The 19,249-nt window shown below is 52.9% G+C and overlaps 1 protein-coding gene across 7 annotated transcripts in view; it reads right to left on the minus strand.

Annotated features, from left to right (window-relative positions):
* The window catches only part of PC (pyruvate carboxylase), a 236,585-nt gene that overhangs the window by 35,904 nt on the left and 181,432 nt on the right, over window positions 1–19,249 (minus strand). For all 7 annotated transcript variants that reach the window (XM_073351710.2, XM_073351709.2, XM_073351708.2 and 4 more), the window contains one exon: window positions 10,152–10,334. In XM_073351710.2, coding sequence (XP_073207811.1) covers window positions 10,152–10,334 — 183 coding nt within the window. The remainder of the gene's footprint in view (window positions 1–10,151; window positions 10,335–19,249) is intronic.

The following is a 19,249-nucleotide window of genomic DNA, read 5'->3' on the forward strand; positions in this document are numbered from 1 at the left end:
GTGCTGTACAGACCCCGACCGAGCTTGGGGCCCTTGCTGTGCCAGGTGCCGCACAGACACATAGTGAGAGGCAATCCCTGTCCTGAATAGCGAAACAAAGTTTATGAATGGAAACTGAGGCACAGAGTGGGGAAGGGACTTACCCAAGGTCTCACAGGCCAGGCAGCACCAGGAATGGAACCTTGGAATCCTGACTCCCACTGGACCATGCTACCCACTAGACCACAGTACCTTTCACTCAACCCATCCCCAAACCTGATTTCTGTTCCCTTATGGAGGTCTAGTTCCTAAGATAGAAAGGTTCAGGAGATACAAGAAAGCCAGGTGTGGGCTTTAATGGGTACAGGGAGGAGTCTGTCTCCCCTTGCTGTTCTGGGGATGGGTCCAGTTGCTGGTGCCATCCTATGTACCCACCTGGGCAAAGCAGTCACTGCAGCACGGAGAGACTGCGAACTGCCTGCAAAATGAGACAGTGATAAATCACGGAGCTCACGGGACGGGATAGCCCTGAACTAAAACATATTGATATACGAGGAGGGGTAATTTTTAGTGCTAACAGGCCAGATGGTGCCAGCCAACCGCGCTGTGACGAACACAGATTGTGGGATGTGCCAGCCCATGGACTGAACGAACAATACGAATGGCATGGGCTGTCGGCGAGAGGAGAAGGGTGAGTTATGGAACAGAGGGAGGGGAGGTGTGAGCAATCTCTAGCAAGGCGGATGCGCGTGTCTTAGAGATCTCACTACCAAGGGGGGGGGTGTCTGTGTTCTCTAGCCAGGTGTCTGTGGCAGGGGGCTGTGTGGGTGTCCTGGCCCTCGATCATACTTTTAAACCAGGCAGCGTGGGCTAGTAGATGGAGCAGCACACTGAGACTCAGGGCACCTGGGAGCTATTCTGGGCTCTCCCACTGACCTTGGGCAAGTTTCTTTCCCTCTTGGTGCCTGTTTCCCCTCCCACCCAAATCAATCAATCAGCCAACCTATCCTAATCTATCTATCCATCGTCCTTATCCAGCCCCATCATTACAGTATCTGGGTACCTTGTAACCGCAATGTATTTATTGTAACAACACCCCTGGGAGGTTGGTATTACCCCAGTATAAAGACTGGGAAACTGAGGCCCTGCCAGGCATAATATGAAGTGAGCTGTAGCTCATGAAAGCTTACACTCAAATAAATTTGTTAGTCTCTAAGGTGCCACAAGTACTCCTTTTCTTTTAACCCACCCACCAATTACTAGATGACAATCCTCTCCCAGAGCTGGGAAGAGAACCTAGGAATCCTGATCCCAGGCCCCTGGTTTAGCCCACTAGACCCCAATCCCCTCACAGACCTAGGAGGAGAACCTGGGTGTGCTGCAGTCTAGCCCAGCCCGCAATCCATTAGCCAACCCTCCCTCCCAATTAGGATTGTCAAGGTGACCCAGGGCTGCTTGCTTGGGCCCTATCCTGCCTTAAAGAGCAGGCTACATGGGGTTAGGGGCTCTGAGATGCCCAAAGAAACCTGCAGCAGCCTAGTCCCCCTGCCCACAGCTGAGCTGGCAGCCGTGCCAGGCTCCCTGCGCCCCACTCTCCTGCCCTTATTGCTGTCTAGATTAATGGCAGAGGCTAGCACGCAGAGCACATTTCAGCTGATGCTCTCCCGCCCCTCCCCTCCCCTTCCCCTAACTCTTTTGCCTGGAAGCCAAGAGAGCTGGGCCAGGCTATTGACCCCGTGCCATTTGGGCGCCTGCCAGGGCCTGGGAAATTTGTGTCACCTCAGTGGAGGCCGTGCTCTGGAGGCACTAGGCCCAGGGGAGGAGGGGAGGGCTGTTCTGAGGAGCCCACTGCTGCCACGGCTTGTGGAGGAGGAGCGGGGAGCCGGGCAGCGGTGCCAAGTTTGCTCAGCTGTGGGCAGTAGATGGGGCAAGTTCCTTCTGGCATCTCAGACCTCTTAACCCCATGCAGGACGGGGAGGGGGGAATCCTGAGCTGGTGTCTTTAGGGAGGGGACATGGGGCTGGAAGCACAGAAGCCCTCGGTGCAGTCAGTGTAACCCATTCCTGCCTATCCTATCCTGCCAGTGATATCGACACTGTTTGGGGGCGCAGGCGGGTGCTATCAGCTTGCCAGGGAGTTGACGCAGTGTCTGGAGGAGAGTGGATCCCTCCTTTTCTAGAGCCAGGCTGCAGGTTGCCTTCTGCAAGTTACAGACTAAGCCCACTGACCCCCCAGGGGATCAAAGGTAAGATAGATGCGCCAGGGCAGCTTGGGGGAAGTGCGGTCTAGTGGATCAGAAGTCAGGACTTGGGGGTTCTATTCCCAGCTTTGGGAAGGGAGTGGGGGCTAGTGGTTAGTGCAGAGGGAAGCCTGGGAGCCAGGGCTCCTGGATTCCATTCCCAAGTATGGGAAAGGTGTGAGTTCTCATGCATTCGCGCAAGGGGGCGTTGTCAGGACTCCTGGGTTCTATTCTTGGAAAGGGGAGTGTGTGTGTGTGTGTGGGTGTCTAATGGTTACAGCACAGGGTGGAGCACAACGGAGGTTCAGATTTCTGGGTTCCAGCCCCAGCCCTGAGAGGGGATCTAGTGGGTTAGAGTAGGGAGAACTGTCAGGACTCCTGGGTCCCATTCTTAGCTCTGGGAGGGGAGTGAAGTCTAGTGGCTCTCTCTCCTCCTGCAGCTGAGAATAGAACCCAGGGGGTCCTGAGCCCCAGTCCAGTCCCTATACGCTAGACCTCAATGCCTTACAGCCTGACACAGCCTAAGAAACCCAGGAGGACTCTGGGCCCTTTGCAGAGGGAAAAGGACTGTATTCCACAAAGCAGAAACCAGCTGCCATTTCCTCTGGAACAGCAGGGTCAGCTGCAGGAGGTGGGGGCGGGGGGCCTAGAACAGCACCTCTCGAGCTGTGGGGAAGGGAAAAGGCTGATTTCTCAAGGGATCGATTTTGCTAAGGATTTATCCAAAGCCGAAACAGGCGTTGAATATTCACGAGGTGTCCCCAGTCATGCTGGAATCCTAAGCAGATGCGACCAGGCAAGAGGGAGAAATTAACAAGCTGTCAGAGCAGCATGTGTAAATACAGCGCCTTGCCACAAAGCATAAACACAACCTTCCTGGCTCGGAACAGCCCCCAGAGTCCCCTGAGCAGGTCAGGCACGTGGGACAACATGATCTCTCTTACAACCATTATCCTATTAGCATCTAGAGATCCTGCCCGAGATCAGGCGCTGCATGGATCCCCACCAACATCGTGTCTCTCATTGTACTGGGCACTGCCCAGACACACAGCGAGAGGCAGTCTCTGCCCCAAGAGCTCACAGTCCGAACAGACAAATAGTGGGGGGGAAACTGAGGCGCAGAGGTGGAAGGGACTTGCCCAAGGTGACGCAGCAGGTCAGTGGTACAGCCAGGAGGCCTGACTCCTGGCCCTTCCGAGCTTGAACCACTAGACCGCTCTCCAGGTGCTGGGAATAGAATCCAGGAGCTCTGACTTACCGCCCCACTGCACTAACCACCACTCCCCTTCCAGTGGCAGGAATAGAACCAAGGGCTCCTGAATCCCACACTCCTGCCCTAACCTACGCTGCCTCCCCAAGTCCTCCTTCAATCCAGCTAGCCCCACGTCTGGAACATTTAGCTCCCTTTTCACTTTCCAAGCCAGCGATTTCTCTCGAGACCCCCATCCACCACTCGGGGACAGCAAAATAACCCTTTGCCAAATCCAGGCTCTTCTCTTTGATTTATCTCTGGATCATTTCCATGCAGCAAAAATCCTGTTCCATTTTCCTTTACAGGCCCCTGGAATCTCTTTCCCTCCAGCTGAGTCAAGGGCATATAATTAAGATCAAATCCCCCACTAACTGACCCCATCACGCCTGCTGCGGTGCAATATATTCTCAGCTCATATGCAGACAGAGAGACTTATTAAGCCAAGCTCCAATAAAAACTGAATTCCCAAAACCGAGAGAGATGGCAGTGGATCACCAAGGAGTCATTTATTTAAAGGCCCTGCTGCACGGCAAAATAAATGAACAGGAATGCAACCAAGAAGTTACAAACCTATCTGAATCCTGAATCACTGCTACAAATGCTAGACCAGATACTAGGGTGATGGGCAACAGTATAAACCCCACTAGAAATGTGTTAGTTAAGATCTTGTCTGGATCCAGTGATGATCTCACAGATCTCTGGCTTCCATTATTAGGGCACTGCCTGGGTCCTAGACGGGAGCCCCCCAGGCCTGGCATCATACACACACTGGCCCAAGAGACAGGCCCTGTCTCAGAGAGCTCACAACGAGACAAAGGGTGGGAGGGGAAAGAGGGGTGCAGGGATTTCCTCAAGGGCAGGGCCAGGGCCAGAATCCAGAGACAGAGCTGCAGGGATGCTTTCCATATCTTGACTGCACATGGAGACATATTTTCCCCTCCTCTCCTCCATGCCAGTTGCCCATCAAGGAGCAGTGCCAGTGGGTACTGGACGGCAGGGCTGACTGGGAGGGGGGCTGATTGAAGGAGGGTTTTTGTCACAGGGGTGGGGCGGAGTCATGGCACAGGGGTGGAGTCATGGAAGGGGGCGGGTTCATGGCAAAGGGGATGGGAGGGCAGGGCTGGGGGATGGAGTCATGGCACGGGGTGGAGTCATGGAAGAAGGGCAGGATCATGGCAAAGGGGATGAGAGGGCAGGGCTGGGGAGTGGAGTCATGGCATATTGCCTCTCCAAGACCCACTCTGAGTTGAGGCCAGCAGGGACCACCAGTCCCCTAGCCTGACCTATACATCAACCCCCCACTGCTCAGGGGAATAAAGTCTCCGCTCCTTGGAGGAACTGATGGCGGCATGTGTGAGTAGAGGGGAGTTCAGCAGTTGTTACATCAATCCCACACAGAGGCGCAGCCCATACCCCTCCTCCCTCCCGGTACCACGGCCTAGCATCAATCTAGCCCCTTCTCCAGCACTGATCTGACGGGTTTCCTGGTGCTGGGCACAGATTTCTCTCTCCAGCAGAGCTGGCACATGGGGACGATGCTTCTCTGCCCTGGAGGGATCTTTCAATTCAAGATTCAATTCTTCCCCCCCCCCCGCCCCCGCCAATATGCCTGCCTGACTCATGCTTTTCTGCCAAGGCAATGGGGCACACGTGTATCATCCCTGTGAGACCCCCCCCCGCGACTTCCCAGGGTGATGTCTTGGGGACACTGAGTGGGCTGCTGAAGACGGCTGAGCCTGAGCTGGAGGAAGCAAGGCAGCATGGTCAAGTGGTTGGGAGTCAGGACTCCTGGGTTCTGTCCCTGGTTCTGCGAGGGGAGTGGGGTCCAGTTGGGTAGAGTCGAGGAGAAGGCTGGGCATCAGGACTCCTGAGTTCTGACCCTGGCCCTGTGAGAGGAGTGAAGTCCAGTCGGGTAGAGCCGAGGAGAAGGCAGGGCATCAGGACGCCTGGTCTCTATTCCCAGCTCTGCTAGTGAACTTGGGCAAATCTCTTCTCCTCTGTGTGCCTGTGTAAAATGGGTATAAACCATCCTAGAGGTAATGTGGCTCAAGTCAGTGCATTGAGAGACAGCGTGGGCGAGTGGGAAGTACACTCATAACGCCCAGGTTTTATTCCTGGCTCTGCCATTGATGTGCTGTCTGGGCAAGTCCCTTTCCCGCTTTGTGCCTGAATCTCCACCTACCCCTTTGTCTGGTCAGACTGCGAGCTCTTTGGGGCAGGGACTGTCTCTCACTGTGTGTCTGTGCATTGCCTGGTGCAATGGGAGCCCTGAGCTAGGCCCGCTCCCTCCTTAAATTAGGAATAGAACCCAGGAGTCCTAGCTCCCAGTCCGCCTTGCTCTAACCCACTAGACGTCCTCTGTGAAGAACAGAAAAAGTACGGGAGGGGAAACTGAAGCACAGAGAGTCAAAGGGACCTGCCCAGGGTCACACACTGAGTCAGTGGCAGAACTAGGAATAGAACCAGGTTCCTGACGCTAAGTCTCAGGGTTTTCCATTCCCTGTCTTGTTCTTGTGGCTCTTTCTCTGCAATGTTTGAAGTGTGCACCCGAGAGCTGGATGCAGCGTTCCAGTCACTGATGCTGCATACAGACGTGATGCCACCTCCCTGCCGATTCGCCCGAGGATTGTGTCCAACCTCAGCGCCACATCACATTGGGAGCATCACAACTGGGTCAGCTGGGTTGCACTAGGACCACTTTCTGGTTCCAGGATTCCTAGACCAGCAGGCCAGAAGGGACCACTGTGATCATTTAGTCTGATCTCCTGCCTAACACAGGCCACACGCCTGTCCTGAATTAATTCCTGGCTGAACTAGAGCAGAGCTTTTTGAAATAAATGAGCTTCTTGATTTAAACAGTGCCAACGATGGCGAATCCACCCCAGCCCTTGGGAAGTTGTTCTCATGGTTAATTCCCCTCAGTGGTGAAAATTTGGGCCTTAGTTCCAGTCTGAATTTGTCCAGCTTCAACTTCCAGCCACTGGCTCTTGTTAGACTTTCGGCTGCTAGACTGCAGAGCCCAGTATCAAATATTTGTTCCCCATGCAGACTGGGATTAAGTCACCCCTTAACCTTCTCTTTGTTAAGCCAAACAGACGGAGTCTCCCACTCTAAGGGACGTTTTCCAACCCTTTAAAGATTCTCGCTCTTCTCTGACCCCTCTGTAATTTATCAACCTCCTTGTTGAATTGTAGCCATCAGAACTGGATGCAGGATTCCAGCAGCGGTCGCACCACCGCCACATACAGAGGTAAGAACACCTCCCTAATCCTACTTGAGAGTCCCTACATCGATGGGTACAGTCCCCCATCCTGTAAATCCCCCCAACATGCTTCATTCACTCAAACTGACACAATCATTTTGTGCCTCTCTGATACATTGGGTTGGATTCTGCTCTCCTTCCGGCACCAATCTGGAGTGACCCACTAGGCTCTCTGCAGAGGCTATATTCCCTCCCTGGTCCCTGTTAGGATATAGATATTCAGGCCTGTCTGTAAAGGCCTATACTCTAATAATTTAGGTGTATTCTTATCACTTGGCTAATTATAGAGGTATAAAAGAAAGAATCAAAATCACTGTCTGCTGGTGTAAGGGCCTTTTCTTACTGTGACAGTCTGAGGCCCTGTTCTTAGACTAAGGCCTTTGGCTAAGCAGCAGAGGCAGCCATAAGCTGGGAAGCGAACAGTCACATCCTCACATTCCAAACTAGTCACATTGAAATAAGGTGCTATTGGGCTGTTAGGCACTATCAGGACAGGATTGTATTCCTATCACCTCCAGAGAAAGAGAAGTGCCTAGAAAATGTAAAAGGAAACTTAGTTTGATAGCATCCTGTCTGGCAAGAACTCACTTATCAATAGCTGGGATGTGAAATCCTCAGTTCTGCATTGTTTTGTCACTATAGTTCCCACTTTGCTGTTGTGTGTCTATATAATCTCTGTCTGGTTCTGTGATTGTTCCTGTCTGCTGTATAATTAATTTTGCTGGGTGTAAACTAATTAAGGTGGTGGAATATAATTGGTTACATAATCATGTTACAATATGTTAGGATTGGTTAGTTAAATTTCAGGAAAATGATTGGTTAAGGTATAGCTAAGCAGAACTCAAGTTTTACTATATAATCTGTAGTCAATGAGGAAGTGAGTGGGTGGGGGTGGGCATGGGTATGTGTGTGGGGGAGATGGGAACAGGGAATGGGGGTAAGAAAATTGGAATCATGTTTTGCTAAAGGGGGAAATGGGAACAGGGAATGGGAGTAAGAAAGTTGGAATCATGTTTGGCTAAGGGTAGGAATGGGAACAGGGACACAGGTGTAAGGCTCTGTGGTGTCAGAGCTGGGAAGGAGGATACTAAGGAAGGAAACTGGAATCATGCTTGCTGGAAGTTCACCCCAATAAACATCGAATTGTTTGCACCTTTGGACTTCGGGTATTGTTGCTCTCTGTTCATGCGAGAAGGACCAGGGAAGTAAGTGGGTGAAGGAATAAGCCCCCTAACAGTCCCAGTTGGTATCCCCCTGATCACCCCCACCCCCCAGCATCCCATTAGATCTCTTAGCCCCTGTGATGCACTGGGAGCTCATGTTCAGCGAGTGGTGGGCATACACCCCACAGGAGTAGATGGCTCTCCCACCAGACCCCTGCTCTGATGTAGCAGGGATCCCAAGGAGCAAAGGGGTTATTCAGAGAGCATGCGAGGGAATGGATCCTCCAGCAATGCAAAGGAGCAATCAGACTGGACATGCCCACTGAGATAGCTTGTTTGTACTCAGTTCTCCAGTCCGCCCCTCACCTTCCAGGCCCTGGGTCCAAACACCATTGAAAGAACGGGGCTGATGCACTAAATACCCAGGACTAATGCTCTCCAGCCACAAGGGGCAGGAGACAGCAATGAGGTAACTGACCAAGGCGGAGGCACCTTTATTCACCCCATAAACAGGAAGAAAGCCCCACACCAACACCTGCATAAAACCATACTAAAAGAGGGCTGATCCCCCACCATTCTGGGGTCCCAATCCTGCTCCAGAGGGTGGGGTCAGGATCCAAATACAGGATCAGGCCCAAAGGTCAGAGTTAATTCAGCCCCCTCTCCTTGGAGATGATGGAGACGGGGTGAAGGCTGCTGGCTTTTCTGTAGGTAATGCCAACCTGTTGACAGCCTAAGCTAATGAGGACATCCCCGCAGGAACACCCCCGGCACCTATAGACCCTACCACAGTCATCACAAACAAACTTCCAGGCTCTGCAGTGCTGCCCTGGCCCTCCAACCGATACCTGAGCAATGCCCCTCTCCCTCTGCACACTGAACATAAGGCCACCAGCTGGCTCTCCTGCAGGCCACCATGAGCGGCACCATATGTTACTGTCCTACCAGAACAAGCACCGCTGGAAGTAGCCCACACCAAGCCTGAGGGAGGGACTGTTTGACAGACAGGCAGTGCAGGGCCGCCTCTGATATCACAGTTGATGGGTGTGTGGGGGAAGGGGGGGGGGGAAGAGCTTGAAAGTGCAGTGCCTCCTACTGCCACTAGGGGCTGCATTGTTTGGCAGGGTGCAGAACCTCTTGCCAGCAAATTTGGGGAACTTGTCCACCTCTACCCCCCAGAGGTTGCATTATATCCAGTGGCCACCAGGGGAGATTATGAAACACATGATCTGCATGCAGCAGAGGGAAGAGGCTCAGGCCAGGGAACACAGGCAGGGATGGGGCTGATTCAGCTCTGCCCCACTCTACTGCGGCATGTAATACCTCTGGCTACAACCAGGGGATGCAGGGTGTAGTACCTCTGGCTACCACTGGGGGGAGGCAGGGTGTAGTACCTCCTGCCACCCCTGGTGGATGCATTGCTCACTGCAGGGTGTAGTGTAGTACTTCCTGCAGAACTTGAGGCTTGATTAAACACTGCAGGGTGTACTACTTCCTGCTACCATCAGGGGTTGCATTGACCACTGCTGAGTGCAGTACCAACTGCCACCACTGGGGGATGCATTATATATAAGGACTTCAGATTTTAGGTTTAAATCAATAAAACACCCCAATACAAAAGGAAAAAAAAAAGAGAGGGAGAAAAGTCAGTGTTTATCCAATAAACACTGGAAAATTACCAGAAATGGTTACTTGTATCTAAGAGCTTGTCTACACAGAGCAGTTAATGCAGACTACGGGGAGGTAATTTCTAAAAAGAACGATTGTTTCGCACATTAATTGGTCCGTGTAGACCCCGCTGGTGTGCACAAAAGGTTCCCAACTGTGCTTTAAAGAAGTGCTGTTTGAAACAGTGCTACCTTAAAGCGCACTAGGGAATATTACATGGCGATTACCCATCACTGTATATTCTACTGTAATGAGTAGTTTATACGATATACATTACTCATCACCATATACACATAGAGGAATCCCTGAACATTTTTTGGACAGCTGGATAAAATTCAAAAATTGATAAAAATAAATCCTGAAAATGAAATTAATACATCCCCAAAACGAGAAGCCCTAATTGCACACCACAGGGTGTAGTACCTCCAGCTACCACTGGGGGATGAAGGCCACACTGCAGGCTGCAGAACCCTCCCATTCGTCCCACCCCTCCACCAGACCAGAACGCTCCCTACTGCCCGCAGTCCCCAGCAGAGGCCCCTGCAAAATGAATCAGGGCTGCATCAGTGCCCGCTGAGCCTCTCCTACCTTGACGCCTCTGATGCGGAACTCGGCCAGGGCTCGGCTCATCTTGGAGGCAGCCGTGGGGTGGTCCTTCCCATGGGCAATCACCTTGACCAGCAAGGAATCATAGTGAGGGGAGATGACAGCCCCCTGGAAGGCAGAGGCGCTGTCCAGACGGATACCCATGCCCTCACCGCTTCGGAAAACCTGCACGAGGGATACAGGAGAAAAGAAGCATGAGGTTATGGCCCTGATCCTGCTCTCTTATTACGCATGCTATGGTAGCAGCAATTCAGAGGGGGCAGTGTTGTGATGGGGTAGAACAGATCCCACTGAAATTGGGATCCCAATGCATTAGGTGCTGCCCAGACCCCGACTGAGATCAGGGTCCCCATTGTGCCAGGTGCTGCACAGACCCCAACTGAGATCAGGGCCCCCATTGTGCCAGGTGCTGCGCAGGCCCCGACTGAGACCAGGGTCCCCATTGTGCCAGGTGCTGCACAGACCCCAACTGAGATCAGGGCCCCCATTGTGCCAGGTGCTGCACAGACCCCAACTGAGATCAGGGTCCCTGTTGTGCCAGGCACTGCACAGACCCTGACCGAGATCAGTGCCCCCATTCTGCCAGGTGCTCAGTTGGGTCCTCCAGGTGCTACAGCAATATAAACAATCAGAACAAATGATCTTTCCCTTGTCAGTGCTGCTTATTGCCTTTTTTGATGCTCAGTTTGGGCAGCGCAACCAGCCCGGTCAGTTTCAATTTGTATTTCTAGTCAGTTTCATTTTTTAGTCTGAAGCCCTGGTCTGAGGCTGAGAGGTTCAGTCTGAAAATTCCCCTGGGCAACATCAAAGAAAACACTGTTTACAGCGGGAGAATGAAAAAAAACAAAACCCCGCAGATCTATATGCACAGTGACGTTTCAATCATGCTTAGGCTCAGGGGGAAGCTAAGCCGACCTGACAGTGCCCCTTTAGACACACACAGCACAGCCACAGCATTTGCCAGCATGGATCACATCATTGGACCTCCAAACCCAGTCTCCAGAAACAGTTGCTCATGAAAGCTTATGTAGCATAGGGAAGTGCCCCCCCATCTCCCAAAGCATGTCACTTCTGGCTTGTGCCCTAGATTGGGGGAACTGGCTGCCTCAGGGGTAAGAAAGCTGGGATGCTAAATGGGGTCTGCATCAGACAGGGGTGGGGTGAGGGGGAATATGCTACGGGCCTTTCCCTTCTAGGGGGCACTGCCTCTGATCTGGCCTCAGTGTGCAGGGACTGCCTAGCTCAGGGATGTGGGGAAGTGGACACTGGGTCTTTCCCCTCCAGGGGGTGCTGCCTCCAATCTGATCCCAGGGCGGGGGATTCAGGGAAGTGGGGAATTGGGATACAGGGTCTTTCCTTGTTAGCAGTGATTTTAAGAGAGGTTTGAAGGGACAATTATTAAAGCTGCAGATATTATTCCCACAAGAAATTTTCTTCTTGGGAAGTATAGCTTGGTTGAAATGGATGTTTTGCTGTAGAAAAGCTCAGGCTTGGACAACACTTTCCAGCTGCCTTGACTTAATATTATAATTTGTATTGCAGTGATGCCACAGACCAGGCCCCCAGTGTGCTGTACAACAAAGATGGTCCCTGCCCCAAGAAGCTTCCAATCTACGTAAAACAGGACTTTACTCCCCCTTTTAATTTGCCCCTCATTGGAAAAAGAAGGAAAATGATTTTTAATAAACGTGAAGGGGGAAGGAAAAAATGAGCATTTCTCATACTGAGATTCCTGCAGAAAATCCAATTTTTTTCTCATTGAAATATTTCAGAAGGTTAGGTGTTTTCCAGGAAAATGTTTTCCACCAGTGCCCTGTTATGCCAGGCGCCGCACAGACCCTGACCAAGATCAGATCCCGCACTGTGCTGGGTGCTGCCAAGACCCCGACCGAGATCAGGGCCCCATTGTGCAAGGCGCTGCACAGACCTCGACCGAGATCAGGCCCCCGTTGTGCTGGGTGCTGCGCAGACCCCGACCAAGATCAGGGCCCCTGTTGTGCACGGTGAGTTGTGGTGATGTGAGATGACTTGTTGGGTCTTTGGGATTTCTCCTACTGAAAGAAAGGGAGGGATTTTTTATAGGAACCCCTTGGATTCCAGGGCAGCATGTCTAGCAGCTGGAATAATTCATGCCTCAGCAACCTCCATCCTCTCCCTTTTGCTTCTAATGAAGCTAATATATCAGAACAATAAACAAGGACGAAGCTGGGGGGTTTGCTTACAAATGCTCCTTAATTGGGCTCCTTGTCAGAGGACGATTAAAGCTGTTTGCTTGTTTCTACAGTGGAGGAGCCTTTCCACACGTTACTGGAGGGGGACTGACTGGGTCAGGTGCGCGCAGAAAGGGATCCAAGGTCTTTCCCTGGATTCAGTCCATCCTCAGGTCTATTGTACTAATTTAGCTCCACTGTTAGCCAATGTTCCCTCTAATTTTTGACAGGCCGTGTGCGCAAAAAATTTCTTCTGTGCAAATTGTTGTGCTTCTGAGCAAATTGTTGTGTGCGCGGGGTTTCGGATCTGTGTGCGTGCGTACATGCGCACAGCTTAGAGGGAACAGTGCTGTTAGCAGGACTCCCAGCCCCCTCCCCGCTCTAACCGTTAGAGCTCAGAGATGGGGATAGAACCCAGGCGTCCAGGAACTGCAATCCTTCCTGACCTCCCGCCCCGATTCTAAGCTGAGGCAATAACCCAAGGTGAGATGCCTGCAGAGTCTGCTGGCAGCCAAGGGGTTAATGTGCAAGCCAGACTTCAGACAGGCTCCTGTCATTCCCTGCCTGTGATTGACAGCTGTCAGGTTGCCATCACAACAACCTGACATGGGATGACATAAGGTGAAAATGAAATCAGATGCCGTGCAAACGTCTAGCTCCCGGGGGCTTCTGGCTCTGACTGCAACAGCTTGTGAGAGATTTTCCCAACTCTCCCCAGTGGGCTGCAGCATGGGGCTGTGTGCAAGGCTGGCCTGAGCTCAGAGTGTCAGCTCTGATCATAGCTTCCACTGAAAAATAAAATGAGTTTCTAACCCTTTCGGTTGGGCACAAAAGCTGGAACTTGTGACTGATGCCTGCCTGAGTCTTCAGAGAGCCTGAGCCCATCGCTCCAAGCAGGAGAGCTGCCCTGGGAACAGAATGCGGGAGTCCTGACACCCTACGCCACTTGCTCTACCCACTAGACCCCACGCCACTGCCAGCATTGGGGATAGAATCCAGGAGTCCTGGCTCCCATCCCTGCTCTAACAAAGTGAGTAAGAGACCTTTTACTGCACTGGCTAAGGGATCACTTTGGGTTCAAGTGGTTGCGGAGCTAACAGACAAGGGGTCTAGTCCCTGCTCTCTCCGCTGGTGCGTTATGGGTTCTAGGCCCCACTCTCTCTGTGCGTGGATCATGGGTTCTAGGGCTCTCTCCTTCTAGGCCCTGCTCCCCCGTGTGTGGATCAACGGTTCTAGCCCTAGTGGTATTCGAGCCCCAGCTGGCTGTGTGTTGAATAAGCAACTCACTGAGATATGGATTCTAGTTCTGGCAGGGGCCATCTGAGCTTTCTCAGTGGCTGTGAGAGGGGAACTGAGACCCACCCACAAACCCTTGCACAGCCCCTGGCATGGGTTTGCTTGTCTCCTGGTCCATGTGGTGCTAGCAAGGGAGTTACAGGGAGCTCTCCTCCGTGTAGTGCATTCTGCCATGGGTGAAGGAGAAGGGCTGACATTCCTGTGTCTCTCACCTTCCCTGCAGCCTGTACATGGGGTGGGTGTGGTGTGGAGGGCTGGGGGATAAATTTACTCTGCCAGGCTCACTCCAACATACTGCTAATTATTTCTCTCAGCGAGAAAAATGAAGAGATAATTAACTTCCTCTGGTCCCCATTCAGCTGTATGAGAGGGGTCAGCGGGGCCGAGCAGCGAGAGGCAGGATGGCCTTGTGGCAGACGGTGCTGAACGGGGGAGTCAGGACTCCTGGGTTCTATCCGCCAGGTCTCGGAGGGGAGTGGGGTCTAGAGCACAGGGAGGGTCCCTGTGTGTCAGCAATTCCCTCCCCCTCAATGGCACTGTCTCTGTACAGACATATTCGCAGTGTCAGCGCTTATTAAAACCCACTCGCTGTGGGGAACCAGCCCTTTGACTGACACGCATGAGGGTGCATGGGAGTGGGAGCTGAGCCAAAAAGAGGGCTCCCACTCCACCCCACCCCCCACAGCCAACCCGCCCTGGCTCGCTTTCCTTCACAGCTCCCTGACGGTATCTGAGTTGAGACGCCTGCCACAGTGCTGACGCATACTGCATGCCCGGCAGGGTCTGGCTGGGAGACGGGGGCTGTGGGATGCTCAGTAGGGGGTGCTGTGGTGCAAAGAGTGGGGCATAGTAAGGAGTGCTCACCCACTCCAGCTGGGCTGGCCCTTGGGCGAGCTAATCCCATGTGAGCAGGAGGGATTCTACCAATGGAATTCCAGGGCCATATGTTCCCTGGGGGCCAGCTGCTGTTTTGGCCCTCACACAGCTGCCCCGGGGCTCTCTGCAGCTTGGGAGAGCTCCTGAGACTCGAGCCATCCTCTCCCCTTACCCCAGCCTACATCCTGATGCAGTGTGCCTCCTCCCAAAGGGTCTGGGCTGCAATGCCCCTACGTGGCTTCGGACATACAGAACCGAGAGCCGCCTCTCTCTCTGCAGCCACTGCGGGAAGTCAAAGGAGAGAGAGAGATCCAGATTAGGACACTGGAGTAGGAGTCAGGACTCCTGGGTTCTGCCCCAGCTCTGGGAGGAAAGTGGGTGTAGTGGTTAGAGCAGGGAGGGCTGGAACTCCAAACAATTGGGTTCTGTTCCCAGCTCTGCTGCTGACCTGCTGTGTGACCTTAGCTACTTCACTTCCCCTCTCTGTGGCCTAGTCTCCCCTCCCAGCCACAGGCCTAGGCACTCAGGACAACTGGGATCCCTTCCCAGCTCCACAGCTGACTCGCCATGTGACCTTGGGTAAGTCCCTCACCTCTCTGTGCCTGTTTCCCCTCCCACCCTCTGTGTATTCACACTGTGAGCTCCTGTCTCTCACTGTGCGTCTATGCAGCGCCCAGCACAATGGGGCACTAATCCTGACCAGGGTCTGGCAGCATCCTTTTAAGACACATGCATAACCTCAACTCTGCCCTCTGGTGCATAGGCACAATCAAGGCTAAAAATGAAGAGGGTCACAAACCTATTCTCCAGAACTGCAGCTTCCATTCTAAAGAAGTCAGTGTTTTATCCTAAAGTTTGGGGAGAAAAGCTAGAAAATGGGACCTGACTGTATCCAATGAGGTGATGCCTGCCTGAGTCTGCAGAGAGCCTGAGCCCATCACTCCAAGGGGGGGGGGAGCTGCCCCGAATGTAACTGACACAGCGACACTGTCTGAGCCTGCAGAGAGCCTGAGCATTGCTCTGAGAGTGGGGAGCTGCCCTGGGTATCTCAGTAGGGTGTGAACTCCCAACCCTGTTGCTCAGGGGGTCCCTGAGAGTCTCACCCCAGTGGGGGGAGACAGATGCACAAGGATGGCATTCAGTTCACACCCCTCCGAGGGAGCTGGGAGGGCTGGGTGCTGGGGCAGGCAAAAGCAGGGCAGGGAGGGGGCCCCCAGGTGCGAACAGAAGTTCCCGCAGTTCAGTGGGGACGGGGGCATGAAAGGTTACAGTGTGTTTGTGGGGTAGACAGTGGCTCTGGCTTAACCTGCTGTGAGGCTGTGGCCAGTGTAGTCTGAGGGCACTGCAGTGGGTTGCAGGATGCCTGGGTTCTATCCCTGGCTCTGCCACTGGCTTATCATTATCCAGTGTATTGGCAAGTCCCCTCCCAGGTGTCCTGCGCCTCACATACTGGATCAGCAACACAGCCAGCAATGGAACCCAGGCATCCTGTGCCCCAACATACTAGATCAGCAGCACAGCCAGGAATGGAACCCAGGCGTCCTGCGCCCCAATACAATACATCAGGAATGGAACCCAGGCATCCTGCACCCCAATACAATAGATCAGCAGCACTGCCAGGAATACAGCTCAGGCATCCTGGCACCCTGTCCAGAGCCCAACCCACTAGAATACACTGTCTGCCCTTCAGCACTCCAGTGATGGTGTTCCCAAATAATGGATATTTATTAACACCCCTCCTTACCTTAACCTAGCTGTGTGTGTATGAATGACAAATGTGCCTTAATGATTAATGGTCAATTGGCCAGGAACCTTCTCTGCATAGGTTAGTTACTGGGCTATAAATACAACTGCTCCAGCTTGGGATCCATCACCTGAAACCTCAGCTAAGAGCTTGGCTTCGTCTCTTTATAAACCTGTGGTGGTTTTTTTAATCAAAATTAGATGCTTATAATAGCTACTATTAAAAGCCACAACCATGAGTTCATGGGGAAAATGTGCCCTGCTGCTATTAGATGTATTACAGTAGTGCTTAGAGGCCTCCACCATGATCGGGGACCCACTGTGCTACGCATTGTGCAGACCCCAACAGAGATCAGGACCCCATTTGTGCCGGGTGTTACACAGACCCCAAGATCGGGGCCCCATTTGTGCCGGGTGTTACACAGACCCCAACTGCGATTGGGGCCTTCCTTGTGCTGGGTGCTGCACAGACCCAACAGAGATCAGAGCCCCCTTTGTGCTGGCTCTACACAGACCCTAACAGAGATTGGGGGGCCCTTTTGGGCTGGGTGCTGAACAGACCCTGATTGAGAGGAAGTTTTTCTAGCCTAAATCCTCCCTTGACTCAATTTTATCCCCTCACTCCCAGTTAAATCCTCTGGACCCACCATCTGTGTGTGAAAGTTGACTTTGAAGTAACTCCAGGAGAAGATCCCAAACATTCTCATACGCAGTCTGACCTTCTGCATACCACCAGCCTGAGATTCACCGTGTAGCCATTCCTGCCTCCAGCCCAGATCTGGTGGTCGAGCTAGAGAGCAGCTTTTAGACAGATGACTGGTCTTGCTTTAGAAATTCCATGTGATGGAGAATCCACCTGTCACGATGTCCCACAATGAAACACACACAACAGAAGGAGAGCCACCATGAAACACATCCGCTTCTCTCTCTAAAGCAATTTTCTGGGATTTCCCTCTGGCAGCTACTTCCTCAGGTCCCAAAAAGTGATTTCACCCCTGTCTACGCCAGCTGGGAGACCATGACTGGGATACTGCATCCTGTTCTGGTGTCAAGACATTGCAGAGGGGGTCTGACAAAGAGCCACTAGAATGACGAGGTCTCGAAAAAGTCTGCTGTGACTGGTACTGGAATCCTGCATCCAGTTCTGGTGCCCCCAGTTCAAGAAGGAGGTTGATAAACTGAGAGGGGTCTGATTGAGAAGAGTCATGAGAATGCTTCCAGGACTGGTAAACATGCCTTATAGCAAGAGATTCCAGGAGCTCAATCTATTTAAGGTTGAGGCTGACTTCATCCCAGTCTGTAAGCAATGTTCCCTCTAATTTTATACATCCATGTGCAGAATGAATTTTATGATGTGCACCAATGTGGAGGTGATGTGGGGCAGGTGGGGCTGAGGGGTTTGGAGTGTGGGAGGGGGCTCAGGGCTGGGTGCTGAGCTGCGGGGAGGGGTTGAGAACTCTGGCTGGGGGTGCAGGCTCTGGAGTGGGGCCAGGGATGGGTGCTGAGATGCGGGGAGGGGTTGAGAACTCTGGCTGGGGGTGCAGGCTCTGGAGTGGGGCCAGGGATGAGGGGTTTGGGGTGCGGGAGGGGGCTCAGGGCTAGGGCAGAGGGTTGGGGTACAGGGGGGTGAGGGCTCTGGCTGGGGATGTGGACTCTGGGGAGGAGCTGGGGAAGAGGGGTTTGGGGTGCATGCTGCCCTGGGGCTGTGGTGGGGAGAGAGGACTCCCCCTAGGCCTCTCTCGCCGCAGCAGCCCGGGGCTGGAGAAGAGCGCCTCTCCCTACCTTGGCAGCCCCGGGGCTGGGGGAGAGGTGCCTCTCCAGTCCAGGCCCCTGTGGCTGCACACCTGCAAGGCCCTTGGTAGCCTTAGAGAGAACTTAGACTCCATCACTGGCGATTCTTAAATCAAGGTTGGATTTTTTCTAAAATATCTGCTCTAGTTTAACCAGGAATTAATCCAGGACTGTCCTATGGACTGTGTTATACAGGAGATCAGACTAAATGATCACTGTGGGCCCTTCTGGCCTGAGAACCTACACAAATCTGAGGGTTGGGGAGCTCGATCTGTTTGACTACTGACCTCAGCCCATAAGCACCTCTACAGGGAGATCTGGGAGAGCAGAGGGCTCTTCAGTGCGGCAGACAAAGGCAGAATGAGGCCCAATGGCTGGGAGCTGAAGCCGGACAAATTGCGACCAGGTAGAAGGTGCAGATTTTTAACAGCTGACCTAGGGACTGGTAGAGCCTCCATTAGCTGGAATTTTCAAATTGAAACTTGACTTCTCTCTGTCAGACAGAGTCTAGCCCAACCATCTGATCTGGGTCGGAGGCTGTGACGGCTGGGGGAAATTCTCAGGCCTGTGTTACACAGAACATCAGACTGGGTGACAATGGTCCCTGCTAGCCTTGAAATCTATGGATTTATGGAGAGGGCAGAGAAGAGCCCCGGAAACTATCTGAGGGCTCGGAAATGTGTCGTACAGTCAGAGACTTATGGAGCTCAATCGGTTCAGCCTCTCAAAAGGATCAAGGGTGACTTGGTTCCAGTGCATAAAGGACCTTCCTGGGGAGAAAACACCAGGTACGAAAGGGCTCTTTAATTGAGCAGCCAGAGGCAGAACAAGACTCAATGGCTGGAAGTTAAAGCCAGGCACGTGCCACTGAGAAACAAGGCATCAAGCACCGGTGATGGTGATTATTGGAACAGGCTCCCAAGGGAACTGGTGGATTCTCCATCTCTCTGTGTCTTCAAATCCAGCCTGGCTGCCCTTCTGGCACGTGCTTGAGTCAAACACAAGTGACTGGGCTCAGTCCTGGGGGTCAGGGGGACCCTCTCTGGCCTGTGCTGTATAGGAGGTCAGACTGGATGATCTTAATGGTCCCTTCTGGCCTTGGACTCTATGAACAAACTGTGCAGATTCTTCTCTGAGCTGAAGACAAAGATGTCTTCTCTTTGT

The sequence above is a fragment of the Lepidochelys kempii genome, chromosome 7, assembly GCF_965140285.1.
Source record: "Lepidochelys kempii isolate rLepKem1 chromosome 7, rLepKem1.hap1, whole genome shotgun sequence".
In the NCBI taxonomy this organism is placed as follows: Eukaryota; Metazoa; Chordata; order Testudines; family Cheloniidae; genus Lepidochelys; species Lepidochelys kempii.